A 16872-nucleotide genomic window follows, 5' to 3' on the forward strand; every position below is an offset into this window, starting at 1 on the left:
GTATGCTTCCACTGAACCATTTGGAAGCACTTCATACACATCAGAGATGCCTGTTTTCCGATAATAATGATAGTCATGTTGAAAACATTTAAATTGATGTCATTCATTAGTATTTATTTAGTATAAACTGTGCATTATTTTAATCAGGAGAGGTTATTACCTCTCTTGGTTACAAGTGTGACTTAAACTGCATCTTGAACTCAGTAGCTGCAAGGCAGGACAGTTTGTTGTTGTGCACTGTTTATTCGAAGCCAGAGAAGTGGGATTTTAAGCTCCGGACAGGTGGGAAAAGGCCGGAATACCAATAGAAGAGGCCCAACTACAGGGCATGCTGATATATGCATAATGGGCTGCACAGATAGGCTGTCTCTTGTCCAGCAGCTAATGCTGATTATTCTCCAAAAGTGTGATAAACTCGTGTGCTCGTGCATTAACTTAATGCCAGTGTCTGATATGTCTGCCTTGCCACTTGGTCTTGCAAGTCACTTGGCCTTGTGCGATGCCACTACAAAGACTCCTTTTGTGGCAGCAAAACATTACCGTTTTATTTTCTTACTTGGTCTCTCATAAACAGAAGATGCGCTGTCAAGGCCAATACACGATGCCTGGGATTGGCCAGCTGAGAATGAAGAACCAGGGACGGAAGCGAAGGCAAAGGAAGAAGACAAATGGTTGCAGGAGTGTGTCATCGCACTATCACCAACGGCCGACGTGTTGGCGTTGGCGAGGGAGAGTTCAGTCGTGTTTCTTACAGGTGGGTTGCAGGAGCACTTTTTTGGTATTTTTTGATCCTTCATGGGTCTTTGGAGGTCTGTCTGCAATTCCTAGTCCTCTAGTGGGAAAAAACTTTGTGCTGCGCAATCTTTGCTCTTAGCAAATTCTTATCAAAAAATGCACATCGGAGTTAACGCCTATGATTGCGTTTTAACTTGCTGTGCTATGCACAGTTCTAAGGAATAGGGGAATAAGTTAAGGGAAAATGTCACACTTGGGGAGTGGGGATAAAGTTTCTCTAGGTTATTTATTTAGCAGTGTCAACTGTTGAGCGAGCCATTGCAAATTCACATTTAGAAACGTGATGAGTGGTGAAAGGACAAGATAGAGGGTATGTCTGTAGAAAATGGCTGCCTAGTCTCCAGAAAATGTGCGTAGTGGAGAGGTGTGCATGCACAGAGCGGTCGTGTGAAAAAGGTAGGTCGCTGGCGGTTTGTATAGCTCAGCTGGGAACGCAGCTACCCCAGTCCTGTGGTAGTCCCGTGGTTTGACCAGTGCACTGGAGTGAATTTTTAGTGTCACTTTTTACTGCCTCATTATCCAAGGTCATGGCATTCCGATGTTGCCTGCAGAAAGGAGGATTAAGAAGCAGAAACATACATTCGAGTATCGTCACTGGATTCGTGGCGAGTCTAGGGCTGTGAACAGTGAGAGACATATTCACTGTATTGAGCAGTCAGTCAAACGCCTTTTGGCAACTGATTAATAATATGTAGCCCTGATTGCTAATGTAACCAATTATAGTGCATTGCATAATTGTATAGTGCCAAATACAATACACAAAGTAATCGTGTGAGTCGTAGTTATAATGTAAGCAAGAACTGAATCAGTGTCTGGCCTCATCATTCACAACAGCAGCTGTCGCTGAGATTTGTATAACAGAGCGGTAACTGTCCGGTGAATCTTTTTCAACTCTGGTGTTTGTTTCCGCGGGGTTGGTTATTCAAGCTCACACAGACGCACTTAGATGAAAATTATTTTGCAGAACAACAAGGATGAATTCAGTGAAAAAAGTTTGTCACTGAATTGAGTTCATTGGTTTCTTACTATAGGCTCAAAGATAACACTTATGGACACCATAAAAAGATTATTTGTACGTACTTGGCAAATTTTGGGCTTATGAGCTTTTCTCAGTAGTAGGCACGATTTCTTTTGCTTTTAAGCTTATTTCTTGACCTCACTTCAGTGGTGTCTTGCATTTTGCTTTTCCTCAGCCAAGCATGGTGTGGCGGAGAGGAACGACTGGAAATTTGAAGTGTCCTTCCACAGCCAGCTCCGTGCATCCAACGGGTGAGACTTCACCTCCTTGCTTGTGTTGTATCTCGGTTACGTTGTTTCACATCCCCACCTCTGTCCAATCGCTTCTTTTTGCTATCTTTAATATCCTGCGTAATGTCTTGGCTGTCTTCTACAATTTGGAATCATGTAAGGTGTAGAGCAGGTATAGCTGGATATTACCGAGACTGACCTTTATCCTTCAGTTGACTTGACCAGGCAGTTGACAATGATAGTGTTTTGAATGTCCAATGAAAACTAAATCTCTCCCTTGACAACCCGCTGCGGTGGCTCAGTGGTTAGGGCGCTCGACTACTGATCCGGAGTTCCCGGGTTCGAACCCGACCGCGGCGGCTGCGTTTTTATGGAGGCAAAACGCTAAAGCGCCCGTGTGCTGTGCGATGTATGTCAGTGCACATTAAAGATCCCCAGGTGGTCGAAATTATTCAGAAGCCCTCCACTACGGCACCTCTTTCTTCCTTTCTTCTTTCCCTCCCTCCTTTATCCCTTTCCTTATGGCCCAGTTCAGGTGTACAACCATATAGGAGACAGATACTGCGCCATTTCCTTTCCCCAAAAACCAGTTATTATTATTATTATCCCTTGGCGCCTTGTTATTGTAGTAGTAGTAGTAATTATCGGACGGCTCAATGGAGCATCAGCCACCATGGTTGCGATGCACCAAACATAACGTGATATGAGTTAGAACACAACCTTAAAAGAATAAAAAAAAATAAGTGGATGAAATACTGACTTGTTACTTAAACTGCACCTGAAATGACTGAGGGATGCCAGTGTAACAAAGACATGTAAAAGTTTATATGAAATGAGCGGCTTATTGGTGTCTAGGGTAAAAATTCTGGATGAAACAACGCTCCATATTTCTTGATGGGTTTTATTATTTTATTGGTATTTGGTATTAGTATTTGGCCTTCAGCTATCCGGCTGTATTTTCAGCATGCAGAAATGTATGTTTCCTTGCATTGTGGGTGCAGATATTTTCACTGGCAGTGATGATTGGCAAGACAGCATCTAACTTGAAACCAACTTTTTATTTCGGTGCTCTTGCCCCCACAAAGAATGGAGAGTAACTAGGTGGCACTGATGGCAACACTCACTCGTTGTTCATCGGCATTGGATTGACTGTCGCTTCTAGTTGAATTCTATTAAAGGTGCACTAAAGAGGAATCTGAACTCGTCTTTTTACCGCGGGAACTTGATCTACACGTTCCGAGCATTCTTAGAAATTTGAATTATTGTCCTGTGCAGCCGATTTCGCTAATTAAATCGGATTAAACGTCCCGGCTCCCGCGTCTTTTTTGAAATCAACGCGGTAGGTAGGAGGAGTCAACCAACGCATCAGCCAGTCCCGTTGCCATTGCCGGAGTGATGCGTAAATCAGAGTCCACGTGTATTTTTGTTTCCGTGGGCCTAATTTGCGGCTATATTGTCTGTGACTGAAACTGTTTATTCACAGAAACCTAAACAAAAGAATAGCGAAGCCGTCACTGGACTGGCTGAAAGGCACTCCATGCGTTGGTTGACTTAGCCTACCTACCGCATTGAGTTCAAAAAAAGGTGGAGCCGTGACGTTTAATTCGATTTTAATTAGGGAGATCGGCCGCACAGGACAATAATTTCCTGTTTCTAAGAATGCCCGGAACGTGTAGATAGAGTTCCTGTGGTAAAAAGACAAGTTCAGATTCCTCTTTAGTGCACCTTTAAAGATGACCGGGAACTTTCCAGCTAGCGTGCTAGCAACATCCTGAACAGTTTCTAACATCGTAGAAGTTGTTGTGATTGCATTCCAGTATGTGCCTGTGGGATGTGATGCATGAGGAGACTTATGCACGCATGAAATGCACTGGCTCTTTGGCAGCTCCATCCTTTTTTCTTTTTCAAATTATCAGCTGCCCAGTTGGAGGGGCCGACCCTTCACGCGCACGATCCTTACACGAGTGTATGCGCGTTATCTGGTTGACTCTAGTGGCCATAAAAGCAGTAAGTAGTCTGGCATGACAGGTAAAAATAATAACGGCATGTACCAGTGGTGATAAAGAGCGCTTGAAAAACAGACATAACATAACTTTGTGATAATATTTAGATTGAGATATAATCACTATAGCTTTGAGTGGCCTATGGTTTTAGCATCCGCCTCGCATGCGGGAGTTACGGGACTCGATTGCCAGTGCTGCCGGGTACCCACCGGTTTCTATTAGGTACTAGATTCTCCCTGGCTTGGTGCTCAGCTTATCTGGGGTGAAATACTTGGGGAATGGGTCTTTGACCCCAGCTTGTGTAGGCAAAAATATCTAGTGCCATGGCACCCTTTGGTCTAAGCTGCCGTTGCACCATAAAAATTTATCATCACTGTAGATTGATATAATTTCTTTTTTTGCTTCATGTCACAAGAGATATCAGCTTGTGTACACAGGCTTTGCTGATGTTCATGCTTATCTTTCCATGTTTTGTTCCAGCCAGTCGTGTGGCGGCTGGTTGATTTACTGCTCGAAACTAAAGAAAAACTTGTGCTTGCATTTCCAGGGACTCTGTCACTGCCTTGCTATGCCTGCCGATGAGCTCCCAGAAGCGGTTAGTAGTTGTGTCACAAACCATTTAATGCAAAAAAAAATCTCGACAGTGGCATTCTTTTCTTGTTTTACAACTGCACGGGCAGCATAATTCATGGATGCATTTGCCTTGAATGTGTGCTTCTGCTTTTGTTATGAAGTGTTCTGCTTCTAGAAAAGCTTCGAGGTATCAATGATGAGAACACAGTAGCAGATCATGGAGTGTTTTTAGATTTTTATCTTTTATTTATGTTTTATTCTCTTGTCCTTTCTTATGCACCTCTCTTTACGGTGGGATGTCAATGCACGTCAAAGAACCCCAGGTGAACGAAATTTATGGAGGCCTTCACTACGGCGTCCCTCATAGCCTGAGTCGCTTTGGGACATTACACCCCCATGAACCTTTTTATTCCCTCTTTATGGTTAGGTCAGCACTGATAGGTGCCTCAAAAAAGTGTTACACATATCAAGATCTGCTTCCGGTGAGGTAGCTTTTTTGTGAACTGTGAGGATGGTGACTTACATTACATCAGCCCTTTTTTTATGAAAACAGAAGTGTTTGATAGTTAAGGCATGGTTGTTTAACTATTTTGTCATTTTCTGCCCTACTTGCTGATTGTCTTGCAGACACAGAAAAATTTCAGGCCTGCAGCATGCTTTGGAGATCTTAGTTGCAGTTTTTGGCAGAGAATAGATAACACGTGAAATTGACTTTAGTGTCCTCTGAAGCAATCTTGTCATTAATCCTTGTATTGCATCTGATTATTGGTGGTACACTTCTTAAGAATGTTGTGTTATGTGTTTGTAAGAATGCATTTTCACTCAGTGCAGCCCCTTGTACTTTTTATTTCTTGCTTTCTTCAAGAAGCTACCAAGGCGGGCCGGACTGGACCTGTATCATTGTTGGCTTCAAATCCGGCTACATCCACATGTATACAGAGGTGAGAGGAGACTACATTATCAGTGCAGTCAAGATGCCACATGTTTGTAGTTTTCTCTTTTTTTGAATTTTTTTCTTGCTTCAGAACCATGCAGCTCCTTTTCAATGGCATGTCTGTTGGAATTCATTTGAATACTATCAACTGTACCTCAGTCTACTGTGCAACAATGCAAGTTTGCAGTGATCATTCCGGTGTCTTGCACTGTCTGGTTTGGTTATTTTAATGCTTGAAGGGCTCAAAGTGTGTGGGATTTGGAAGTTTCATAGAACAAGAGGTTCTTCTAAACTACCTGTTTTGTTGTAGTCCTCGCTCCAACAAAATCGGCTTCAACTTTTTTTTATTCCTCCAGGATGGCCGCCTACTTTTGAACCAGATCCTTCATGAAGAGCCGGTGCTGTCGCTGAAGTGCCAGACATACGTGCCACGACGTTTCAGCGGGTTTGGAGAGCAGGTGAGGTTACGGGACGACATTTTTTGGCAGGGTGGCAAAGCTTTGTGCTTTTGGCAGTTTGACAATACTCACTCCTTTCTACCTGATGATGCCACTGCTGAGGCCTAACAGTAGTTCCACTGACATCACCTGGTTATGATGCTGTGCTTTTGATGGTGCTTGTGCATTTTTTCTTTCTCTCATGTGGAGAAGACTGAACACTTAATTGGTCAGGCCAACGTTGTGATCGTGATATATGTTGGTATACATGGAGGTGACAACGTATGTGGTTGTGATGCCAGGCTTGTGGCAGGAATTCTTTATTATTTGTCACGTGTGGAGTTGGCAGGACACATGGTTTAGAGCCCAGTTTATGACAGCAGCCATTTATTTTACTGTCACGTGGAAATTGTGAGACTGATGGCTGTGACAGTGGCGATATGTCTTATCACGCATTAGCATGTAGGCAGATAATGATTCTGATGCCAAGTTTGTGATGGTGACCATGTGTTACGTCAACATCGAGGTGGCAGCACTCGTCATTGTGATGCCATGCAGAAGTGCGACAAGTTTGAAAACTGCATGGCCGTTGAGGGGAACTCATGCTTGCAAAATAGAGAAAGAACACGGCTGCAGTGACGACAGATTTGAGCAGTACATATAAGCAGACAGCCTGTGCCTTTTGCATGGATGCAGTCAAGTAACTAGTACTTGAGTGTCTGTTTATGTAGGGCGTACTACTTACAGACTATTATTTCATTCCTTCTGTTGGTGTTTGCTAATTTTAGGCCGATTGCTGATGTGGAATGTTGAGAAATGTGCAAGTTTCTCAACGTAGATTGAATGGCAAGATTGAGAAACCAGTGCAGAAGCTCTGAAAGTGGCTCATTCTTTCTTGTTTTGCAAGGGTGCGAATGCCCAGTGAGTTGCAAGTTGAAAGGACTTTGTGGCTGTCGATTTAATCTTGTTCTAATTTCAATTTCTTTCGCAGCAAGACGAGGTGCGTGTCACATACCCACGGGCTGTGGTCTGTCTCGAGGGATTTGGTCTGTTCCAGACACTTCGAGCCTGCCGTAATCAGCTTGCAAGAGGTAATGCTCGGTTTCCTCAGTTTGGGGTCCTGCTTTAGAAAAAACAGTAGTCTAGGGTGGGAATGTTGAGCTTCTAGGGGAAGCCTTGATTTTAAGCCAACTCAGATCACTGTTGGGAGAAAGAAATCCACACTTGAAACTTGTGCAGTTGCTTTTCCCATTCATCAGGCATTCTCCCTGTATAAGCAACACACTGCTCAGGTGCAGAGGACAGCGGGGTGTTGCTTGTTTGATAGGGAACTGAGTGTTCTTCGCTGTGTGAGGTCCTGGATGCATTCCTTTTCATTAAAATTGCCTTGGGTGATCTCAGGTAGTGCTGGCAGCCAAGGTCCCCCAGTGACTCCGCCTCCACTGAGCTACAAGAAGTGGGGCCCCCAGGATATTCGCCATGTCCGAGATAGCGAGTGTGTCGGTGAGTTTCTTCGTGACGATCTGTCGTAGCTTTTTGGTTTTTGCTGCTGCAAGGCAGAAGCATGCTGAGGAACCGGCCTTGCGGAATGTCTCTTGAACTGCTCGTTCAAACAAAATTGAACTGTTCTGGTGTAGCCTCATTGATGTGGGCTTCTCTTTGACAGAAGATGCAGTTTGTTTTCCTGATTAGCGTAGACATTGCTATCTTACGGCACCCATTAGTTGTGCTTTTTAAAAGGATCATAAGAATAAATGAATTTGAGCTTTATACCGTGTCCTGCTGCAGTAAATAACATGGAGAAGCATGCCTGCTTTATGTGACAACTGCAAGAATGCTTGTTGCAGTTTTTGTTTCCAAAGAACCTTGGACAGTTTTCTGGAAGTTATCATGAAATATTTTTTTTTTCTGTTTGTTTGACTGGCTGTCAAGTTCTGTTTCATCCGGATCAGAGTAGACATTACTGTTGTTGCAACCCTTTTTAATTCTTAAAACCAGCTGTGTGTAAACGCTGTTGGCATGTGGAGGACTCCAAAGCCACACGTTTCATACGAGTTGTCTCTTGAAAGTTTGAAGTCGTGTTTGCCTTTGTCATTCAAACACACGCATGTGTGCTAATGAGCAGCATTTAAATTTGACTTGGCAGATGGTTCATCCGTCCGTCTTTAAAATACAGAGCATCAATGTGCTGGCTGGAGAGGTTTGTAGAATTGTGTGACACTATACACAGAGAACTGCACAGAGAAGATGGCACTTGCAGATGTTTGAATAGACCTCGATACAATGATGGCAATACAATAGGCAGCTTATAGGCGATGCACCATGTTACATTATAGAAAAAGACAAAAAAAATTACACTAAAAGTTCCTTAGTGTCTCGTGAGTGCCAACCATCCCTTGGTTGCTTTTATGATTTTATTTTGGACTTAGTTTTTTTTTTTTTTTCGGGCATTTTAACAGAAACTGAGTTTACGTAACGTTGCAATTGTGGGTAGTCCTCACATTCGTCACCGTTTTATGGAGACCAAGTCTTGCAAAAAGGGAGTTTGTGTGTTCATAGTAGGCTCTTGTGGAAGTATATGCAGAATAGCTTATTGCTTTTTCTTTGCGTGATGTTGCCATGGCAGTGTTTCGGAAGTGTGCAACCATACTTGGCTGTGGTCACGCAGGGACCGTGGCACCACGGCTGTTCGACCAAATGGTCACCGAGTCAATCCACAGGACATACGGAGGCATGGTGCGGTTCTCGCCTGCGGCCTCAAGCCTGATGTGTGCCACGGGCTCGGATCCGTACCTCGGCTTCTACTATGCCAAGGAGGTCAGCCTGGTTTATGTGTTACGTGTTACCTTACAGCCCTGCTAAGGAATTGAATAAGGAGGGTTATGTGTTAATGATAAACATGAAATATTATGCATGATTTAGGAAAACTCTAAATTCTGCAGAAGCAGAATTAAGAATCTGCAAAATTCCGCAGGAAGCATAAGACAGAGGAAATAAATATGCAAGTTTATATTTTTGAGCACACGCCTTGCACGCTGCAGAGGCCCCTCTTTAAATCTTGAAGGTGGTTGTTGTGTTATAACGTAGCATCAAGTATTATTTTCCTGTTATCTTCACTCAAAGAATGGTGCTTGCTTGATACTAGATCTCTATAATGACTGACTGATCCCTCTGCAACAGAGTTGACTGTGACAGATAAATAGCTCAGCTTAGTAAAAGAGAGTGCTGGGGTCAGTTCCATTCCAGCCAAGAAAGGCAGGATGTCAGTCTCCAACTTGTCCATGTTGCTCAAAAAAAAACTATGCGAGGTCTGGCGAGGGCTGGCAGTTCTCGACTAGTCAAGTCCGGGCACGGTAGTAAAGTCCAACCGTTTTTTCTGGTAGAAACCTGGCTGGAAGCGGATTCTCCTTCGGCTGCGGTTGAGCTGAACAGTTTGGGATTTCATTGTAACCTTAATAGCATTTCTTTCAAAATTTTTTGTGGGTCTCAAACTCTCCCTCGTGTAGTATTTATGCAAATAAGGTAAATAGTCATTTTTCCATGCTTGTGTCCTTCCTACCCTACTGATGTCTGTGACAACAATTGTACCAAAAAAGGAGAACTTGACTGCCAACTCAAAATTCAGAAAAAAATGCTTAAATCTGTGATTTGTCGCAGAATCATGGAATTGTGGATAAATTTAAGCATGATTGCAATATGAAATGCAACAGTAACAAGACAAACATTGAAAATTTAAATATGCAGGGTAAGGAAGGCATGTCATTACACAGTACTAAAAAAAAAAGGCATATCCATGGGGTCTTCAACGCAGGTAGAAAGCAAAAAAAGAAAAGATGACCTGCGCCAGTCCTTACAGTGGTCTGTAAATTGTTTGAGCAATTTCTGTGGGAATTATTGTTGGTTATATATGGAAGTGATGTGGTCATGCAGATAATTCTAATGTTTGAGGAGAAGGAAAAAATATTCGCAATTTTTTTTCTACAGACCTTGCGGACTAGTCAGTGTACAGTTATTGGTAATGTTACTGGCAAGAATCAGTCGTCTTATTAAATGTCTTCTCCAGAGGGCGCTGAGATCTTCTGAACTTCAATGCTTTTCGGGTTTACTGTGAGTGGCAAGAGCAGAAAATGAAGACACCCACCAGCTACCAGAGGTTAAAATCATGTTCGATTAAAAGCTTTAGATGAAGGATGGTAGCTGTCAAACTGAATGCTCTTTCTTTTAGCTGGTTAATATCTATGTATGTTGTCCTACGTTGCGTTTAAATTGTGATACACCTCCTATAAGTGCTGCAACCAGTGTGAAGAACAAACATCCATATATATCATGGGCGTGTCCCGTAGTGATACGGGAAAGCAATTTAATGCCGTGTGTCACCTGTGAAGCCAGGTCATGACAAATATCAAGGCGTCTGGAAATCCAATAGGTGTATTCCTTGGTGGCCTTCCCAAGGCAAGAGTTCCCAAATCATAAGTGTGAACTGCAGCAAAAAACGATGGCACTTCGGAAGCGGATGCTTTACTTCAAGCCATCCTCTGCTTCTCGCTTGCAGGGTTTTGTCCAACCTCAGCTCACTGATGTCGCCGCTGCCGTCGCATCGCGCGTCAAGACATTCCTGGCCGAGTAAGGACTTCTTTTTGCATCTGTTCTAATTTTGTGTGGCTAGAATAGTTTTAACTGGTGCATTTGTGGTAAATCGACTTCTGTTAAAGTGCACCTTTGATCTGTGAGAAAATTGAAAAATGATGTGTGCCTTGAATGCTCTTCTTTCTTTCATTTAGCTAAAAAAAAAGCTGCTTACGATATGTGCAGAATCTGGGGAGGTTGTAAGGCAACTGGGCGGGCTGCCACCCAGGCTTGCGGCTGTCATTGCATAGGGCGCAAATTGACCATTGTGGGCTGCAGTCTTGGGAACTGAGGATTGCGATGTGTGCTGACACAGATGTCATTTATTTCTAAAACAAAAACAAAACCGACTACACTGGCTAACAGCTGACAGAAAAGGGTTCCTTAGAAGGACTAGGCCAGGGAAGCGGGGCTGCACAACGCCATTGACCAGTTTGACCTTCATCGTTTGCTAGTGAATTGTGCTTATTCCCCCTTTTTGTTAAGTTTCCTATGAGAATCATTATTCTTCTTCTTTTCTTTGGCAGTTCCTTGCTTGGTAAACTCACTAAGACTCAACCGGAAGAAGTGAAGGCTCCGCCGATTGAACCTGCCACTGGTGTGCCAATGCGGTAAGTCTTGGTATTGAATCGGAGAATTTAGTATTGTTACCGTGCAAGTTTCATGAGTAGTTATGGTGCAGCATTGGTAGTGAAGTCACAGCCTTCTTCTTGTGAAAAAAATAATCTACAAACTTTATCTCCAAATTTTTGAGCAGCGAAAGTTTTTTGCTGCCAAACAGACGTTAGCTGAGTCACAAAAGGCTGAGCTGTCGAACTGCGCTGAGAGCAAAAACTCGGTAGAATTGTTTTCGGTGTCCCAATAATTAATTTCTGCTACTACAAGCCAGCTTTGCCAAAGGATGGAACACTGTCCTGGTTTTTTCTCCAGGTGTGGCATCTTTGACAAGCACCGGAAGGGCTCCAAGATCTTCCTCTCTCCCAGCAAACAGATGGCAGCTGTCACCGACAGCGTCGGCAGGATAGTGTTGTTCAGCGTCTTTCAGAATACTGCCACGCGCATCTGGAAAGGTACGGCCGCAGAGTTTCCTCCTTGTAGCTTTGGAGGCAGCTGAGTCTTCTTTCGACACGAGCTGCATATTGATGTAAGGCAGCCTATTTTGTAGCAGCCAGTTCGTAACGGGGGATAAATGACTGGGACAGCCTGTAGCCATGAGAAAACTGCTGGTAAAACTGTCTAAATGCTGTTATTTTACTCGCATGTTAAGCATAGGTAATGTCAAACTTTTGTGTAACAGATTGAGTATACAGCATGAAGAGGGGCAACAGATCAGTGCTTGCAAATATTTTTTACATGAATCTGGCGAGCACATACTGCTCCGTCATTTTCTGGCTGATTTCACGCGCAAGCTCCGTTTTCATAGTCTAGTTTAATATAAGCTGACTTGTACACGCTTGGCACATGTCAACATCCGCGAGAAACTTTGGCGACGTGTTAGCCGATGCATGGGGAAGCAGTATCATGCCAGCCAACTGTTCTGGTGTCGCCACCTGCCAGGAAAAGTGCTTAGATGTGCAGTGTGGGGAAACAAATGCTCAGTTGCTTGCTTTCTTTTTTTCCCCAACAGATAGTGATGCTCTTGTGGCCTATTAGCTGAGCTTGCTTTTCTTAAGCAATGTTAATTCATGATGTTTTACTAATCCTAGACAAACCAGACATGTGCCACTACTAACACGCTTTACATGTGTGTATGTATGAGGGACGGTCGGAAATTCCGCAGACTTTGGTTGACAGAATAAGGAGAAAGAAATTTGAATTGTGCCAAACGAAAGCCTATTCATTCAACATTTCTTGGTGTACCGTATACACTGCCAACAATAATGCATTTCTCCATGTCAGTGGTTCTAAAACTGGGTTGCGCAGGGTGCTTTTGTGGGTTCCGCGAGCACCCACACTGGCCGGTTCCGCCTTTCCAGTAGACTTCTTGCGGGCGCGCGGAGACCAGACATAGCATTTAATTCGTTAAAATTTCAACTTTCTTGACTTTCAAATGCTAAAAAGCTAAAACGTGAGGCTGCCTGGGCCTCATCAAGCTGTATACCCACAGCGTTTAGTCCAGGCAGCAAGCCAAAATTTTCTGGGAAATAAACGGAATTGAAATTGAAATTGTCGCGCATGTCACACCAGCAGGGTAGGGCAATGTGTTGGCTGCGGGAGGATTACTCCTGATACCGTTTCGCAGTCGAGCTCACTCATCATTAGCCCACCTGCATTTACACTTCTGTTCTCCTTCAGCAACTGGTGCCACACGCGCGCATACTGCACCACACCATTGCGTTAAGCTGAGACAAAGAAAAATGAGCGCTCATCTCTGCTGTAGCTTTTAGACGTGTTCCGCACGGGTTGTTTTTGTGGGTATTTCGATGGTGTCGGGGGTGGCGGAGTCTTGCCGCCGGCAAGCCTATCTACACTAAAAAGTTAGTAGAGACTTTTAGCATAGCACATACTTTCACCGCTACTACTTACTACGTACTGCGTGCCACCTCTCTGCACACGTTGTGCCATTTGGCATCCTCTGGGCAACCTGAGCCTATCGCAGAATTTGGTGAGTGGTGGTCGTATGCACCATGCTAAAAGTCTCTAGTATCTGCTAAAACAGGCGAACCATTGCGGCCGTGCTGCTGCCGCCAGAGCGGCAGATGACCAATGAAAGCCGAGCAAGCGGTCACATGATTCTGTGTGCTGCTCAGCCGATTGAGTGCTTGAGTTCAGTGGAACGTTTTATCTTGTGACTACTTCTCTGCATTCTCATCTTAGAGGCCTGAGCATGAGCGATAGATGGGCATTTAATAAAAAGATGATTGCTTACTAAAAATCGTTAAGAATCACAAAAAGTTCATTTATAAGCAGCGCCGACTGATTGTACGCTTCGCATGTGCAAACACAGGTATGAAACATGAAGGTTTGGGGGGAGAGGGGGTTCCTTGGCATAATTTGAAGGCTATTGGGGTTCATTGAGGCAGTGAAGTTTGAGAACCCCTACTCCACGTGATAGATTTATTTTTCATTACATGCTTTGAAGTCACTCTTTTCTAACTTTAGCAGTTCACTATTCCTGGCAGCAGTGACCCTATTTCTGTCATTACACAATTTCCCATGAAGGGGAGGTTTGCGAAAGTCGCAAGGAGCAAGATCCGGGGAATAATTTGTGTCTTCTACAATTGCATCGCAGAGGATTCAAAAAGAACTGATTCATTGAGCGATTGTGATTGTTGTTGAGATTGTGAAATACCTGTCACCACTCTCTTGCACAGCACTCCCCATAGACGGTGCATGTTACTGTTTCTCCCTCGTTGAACGAGATGACAATGAAAATCATTGAGTGAATAAAATGGCAAACATCACCTTAACTGATGACTTGGAATGGCGGGCATATACTGATGGATGGTCTCCCCTCTTGCTGCGTGGGATTATGGAATTGATACCCGTGTTTTGAAGAAGTGTAACAGCAACTTTCTTTGCATGTGTTGACTGCGACACCAGGCTACCGGGATGCTGAATGTGGCTGGATTGAGGTGGAAGATAGCTCGCCTGACACGGCAGTGAACGGGGTGCCGAGGAGAACGCAGTTTCTCATCGTCTATGCACCGCGGTGGGGCTTTGTTGAGGTTAGTGCGTTCGCCTCTTGATGCGCTTAATTTTTTTTGCTCAAGCAAACAACGAAGATAACCTTTCACGTATGCCAGCTGGAACGAGGAAAGGAAATGAAAAAAAGTTATGAAGGATTCTGCAATGAGGCATAAATAAAGGAGTGAAGAGGTAGGTGAACAGAGAAAAGAATATTAACGCCAGATGGGGTAAATATGTGAATGATGAAATGTGTGAATAAAGGAAGGAGCAATATGTGGACACACATAAAGTGTTAAGCCTGCAGTTTGGATGTGGTCATAAATTTGCATTGTATTTAAGGAAAAAATAAAATCACCAGATGTTTACCCTTATGGTAAAATGTGCATTTCAGTGGCATCCAGGACAGTGCTAAATGCTGATGCCGCTAAAGAGTGTTTACTAACCCGGGGTGGGGGTGTGCGATGTATGTCGCATTTATTCTTCTACACTGTCTGTCTCTTTTTCATAAGAGTATTCTGGGTGCAGAAACCAGTGATTGCGGGGGTGTGGTATACAGGGATAAGGGTGTAGAAGGGTGTAGGCATACATCGTGTGGGGATGTGGCATGTGTGGACACCACTGCCACTGCTGACACGGTTTCATAGCATGATGCCAGAACAGCTATTATTGCAAAAAAAAAAAAACGTGTTTTTTTTACAGAGCTGTTATACAATAAGTAAAAATTGCTTTCCAGAAAATTTAAATTTCATTCCTTATGCTATTGTGTTTTACCAAGTTATTTTAATAACGTTAACATTACTGCTGCTATCTTCGCAGAGTCTGTCAGTCTTATGTTATGTGATGCCGCTTATTGGAATGTGTAGAGGATGGGAGCTGCCAGTCAGACTGTGGGAGGAGTCACATGGAGAGGGGAAACATGGCAGCCAATCAGATAAGTGGCGTGGGGGAGGAAAAGTGGAGTGGAGGAAAGCTCAGTCTGCACGCTCTGTAACACGTCGGCGGCAGTGCCTGTTCCTTCAGGTCTCTTTCACTTTACTCTTTGAAGCGGTCGGACCTGTACTGGGAGTTCTCCGTCCACACTAATCGGTTGCACAGTCGGGTCTGTAATGTTTACGCATACACCACTGCACGAATCTTGTCGATAACCTGTGACTTTTTCTCTGTCGAATTGTTCATAGTTGCCTCTTTTCTTCCCCAGGTGTGGTGTCCTCATCAGTCATCGAGGGTTGCTGCCTTCGAAGTTGGGAAGGGCGGCAGGTAGGGAGAAAGCATTTTTTTTTTCTGCAGTTGGGTGGTGGTACGTTGCTGCTAGTTGCATGTTGTATCATTTTTTTACACTAAAAATATTTGAGTTAGGGGCAACTGAAGTGAATGAGTAAGGCCTGATCTTTGCTGTTTGCTTTTCTCCAGGCTTGTGTACAACAACTACACCCTCATGGGACTGAACAACGTGCTGGTGAAGACCGTCCGGCCCAACACCTACCCCTGCTGTTACATGACGGACGAGGGCAAGCTGTACGCGGTCGCTGTGCCTTTTCATCGGGTGCTAAGGTAGTCACTTCTTGGGTCATTAGCATGAGCTTTGCTTTGGCTTTTTTTTTTTCGGGCAAAAGCACTACTTAACGGGGTCGAACCCAACCATGAATCTTGTGGGAAACGTCGGAGTAACTCGAGTAAGCTCGGGTTAGTTTGAAGATCTCGTGATAATTTTATGATTCGCGTTTTGACGCAGCATGGATTATTAGAAGTGTGCACTCTTGATGTCTGTAAGTTCAGTGAACACTTGCTTGTTCATGTAGAAATGAAGCTGCAGTCAGTCACCAAGGCAAATGGTAATTGACGTTTAAAGTGATTAGTGTAATTGATGTGTTCAACATTGAACTCAGTCAGGATTCGTTTAATTTTTTTTTCTTTTCTTGGATAAAGTGCATCGATGCTTTAGGGTGAACGTAATTTGTGTTATTTTGTTGAAGCATATGCCCTATTTCTATGATTAACTTATTAGAGCACATCTTTTTTTTTTTTTTCATTTCGCAAAGCTGGTGGGTCCTGTAATCATTTGTTGCGATCGCATAAAACATCACTCTTGTTGGTCACAAAATTGGTGATGTTTCTGAATGCACCTGACTTGAGCAGATTGCTCTTCCTTCCTACTTAGCTAGACGGAACCTCTTGATCATGCTAATTGGTAGAAATGTTTCTTGCATGGCGGAAATTTGGGCGAGTTGGCCTCTAATCAATATTGTGTGCAGGCAATTAACTCTGGAATAATGCGGTTGGACAATGTTAATTGGAGGGGTATGGGAGAGGCTTTTTTTTGTCATGCCGTGGTGTTGGAGCAAGGAAATTATTTGTTTCCTTTTTTTTATTCCGGTTGCGAGCCTAGCATTGTCCTGCAATGAAAGTAATCAAGCAGCCAGTGATGATGATGTTCGTCTGAAAGCATGATTAATCTCGGAATGACAAAGCTATTCTTCACAGCTGAATAAGCAGTGTTCAGTTACATTTCACATGAGAACGAGTGCTTTCCTATGCAAGCTCTCGCAATAAATTAAGACACAAACTTTTTGTGATGCGGCGTTGTCTGGCGCTTCAGTGCCGTATCAACTGCGTGTCCTTTTTCCTG

General features: G+C 43.7%; 1 protein-coding gene across 7 annotated transcripts in view; it reads left to right on the forward strand.

Annotated features, from left to right (window-relative positions):
* Rab3-GAP (Rab3 GTPase activating protein) overlaps positions 1-16872 on the forward strand; it is a 48090-nt gene that overhangs the window by 5986 nt on the left and 25232 nt on the right. For 4 of the 7 annotated variants that reach the window (XR_013308591.1, XR_013308589.1, XM_077637700.1 and 1 more), the window contains exons 2-15: positions 575-754; positions 1989-2064; positions 4594-4641; positions 5485-5560; positions 5910-6011; positions 6982-7081; positions 7392-7493; positions 8659-8807; positions 10543-10613; positions 11144-11227; positions 11547-11686; positions 14160-14284; positions 15445-15503; positions 15657-15797. Coding sequence is in view for 4 of the 7 variants with exons in the window: in XM_077637700.1 (XP_077493826.1) it covers positions 575-754; positions 1989-2064; positions 4594-4641; positions 5485-5560; positions 5910-6011; positions 6982-7081; positions 7392-7493; positions 8659-8807; positions 10543-10613; positions 11144-11227; positions 11547-11686; positions 14160-14284; positions 15445-15503; positions 15657-15797 (1453 nt within the window). In the remaining 3 variants the exon portion in view is untranslated. The remainder of the gene's footprint in view (positions 1-574; positions 755-1988; positions 2065-4593; positions 4642-5484; positions 5561-5909; positions 6012-6981; positions 7082-7391; positions 7494-8658; positions 8808-10542; positions 10614-11143; positions 11228-11546; positions 11687-14159; positions 14285-15444; positions 15504-15656; positions 15798-16872) is intronic. The other 3 variants (XR_013308592.1, XM_077637699.1, XM_077637701.1) reach the window with 1 other exon arrangement.

Source organism: Amblyomma americanum, chromosome 9 (assembly GCF_052857255.1).
Source record: "Amblyomma americanum isolate KBUSLIRL-KWMA chromosome 9, ASM5285725v1, whole genome shotgun sequence".
Classification (NCBI taxonomy): domain Eukaryota; kingdom Metazoa; phylum Arthropoda; class Arachnida; order Ixodida; family Ixodidae; genus Amblyomma; species Amblyomma americanum.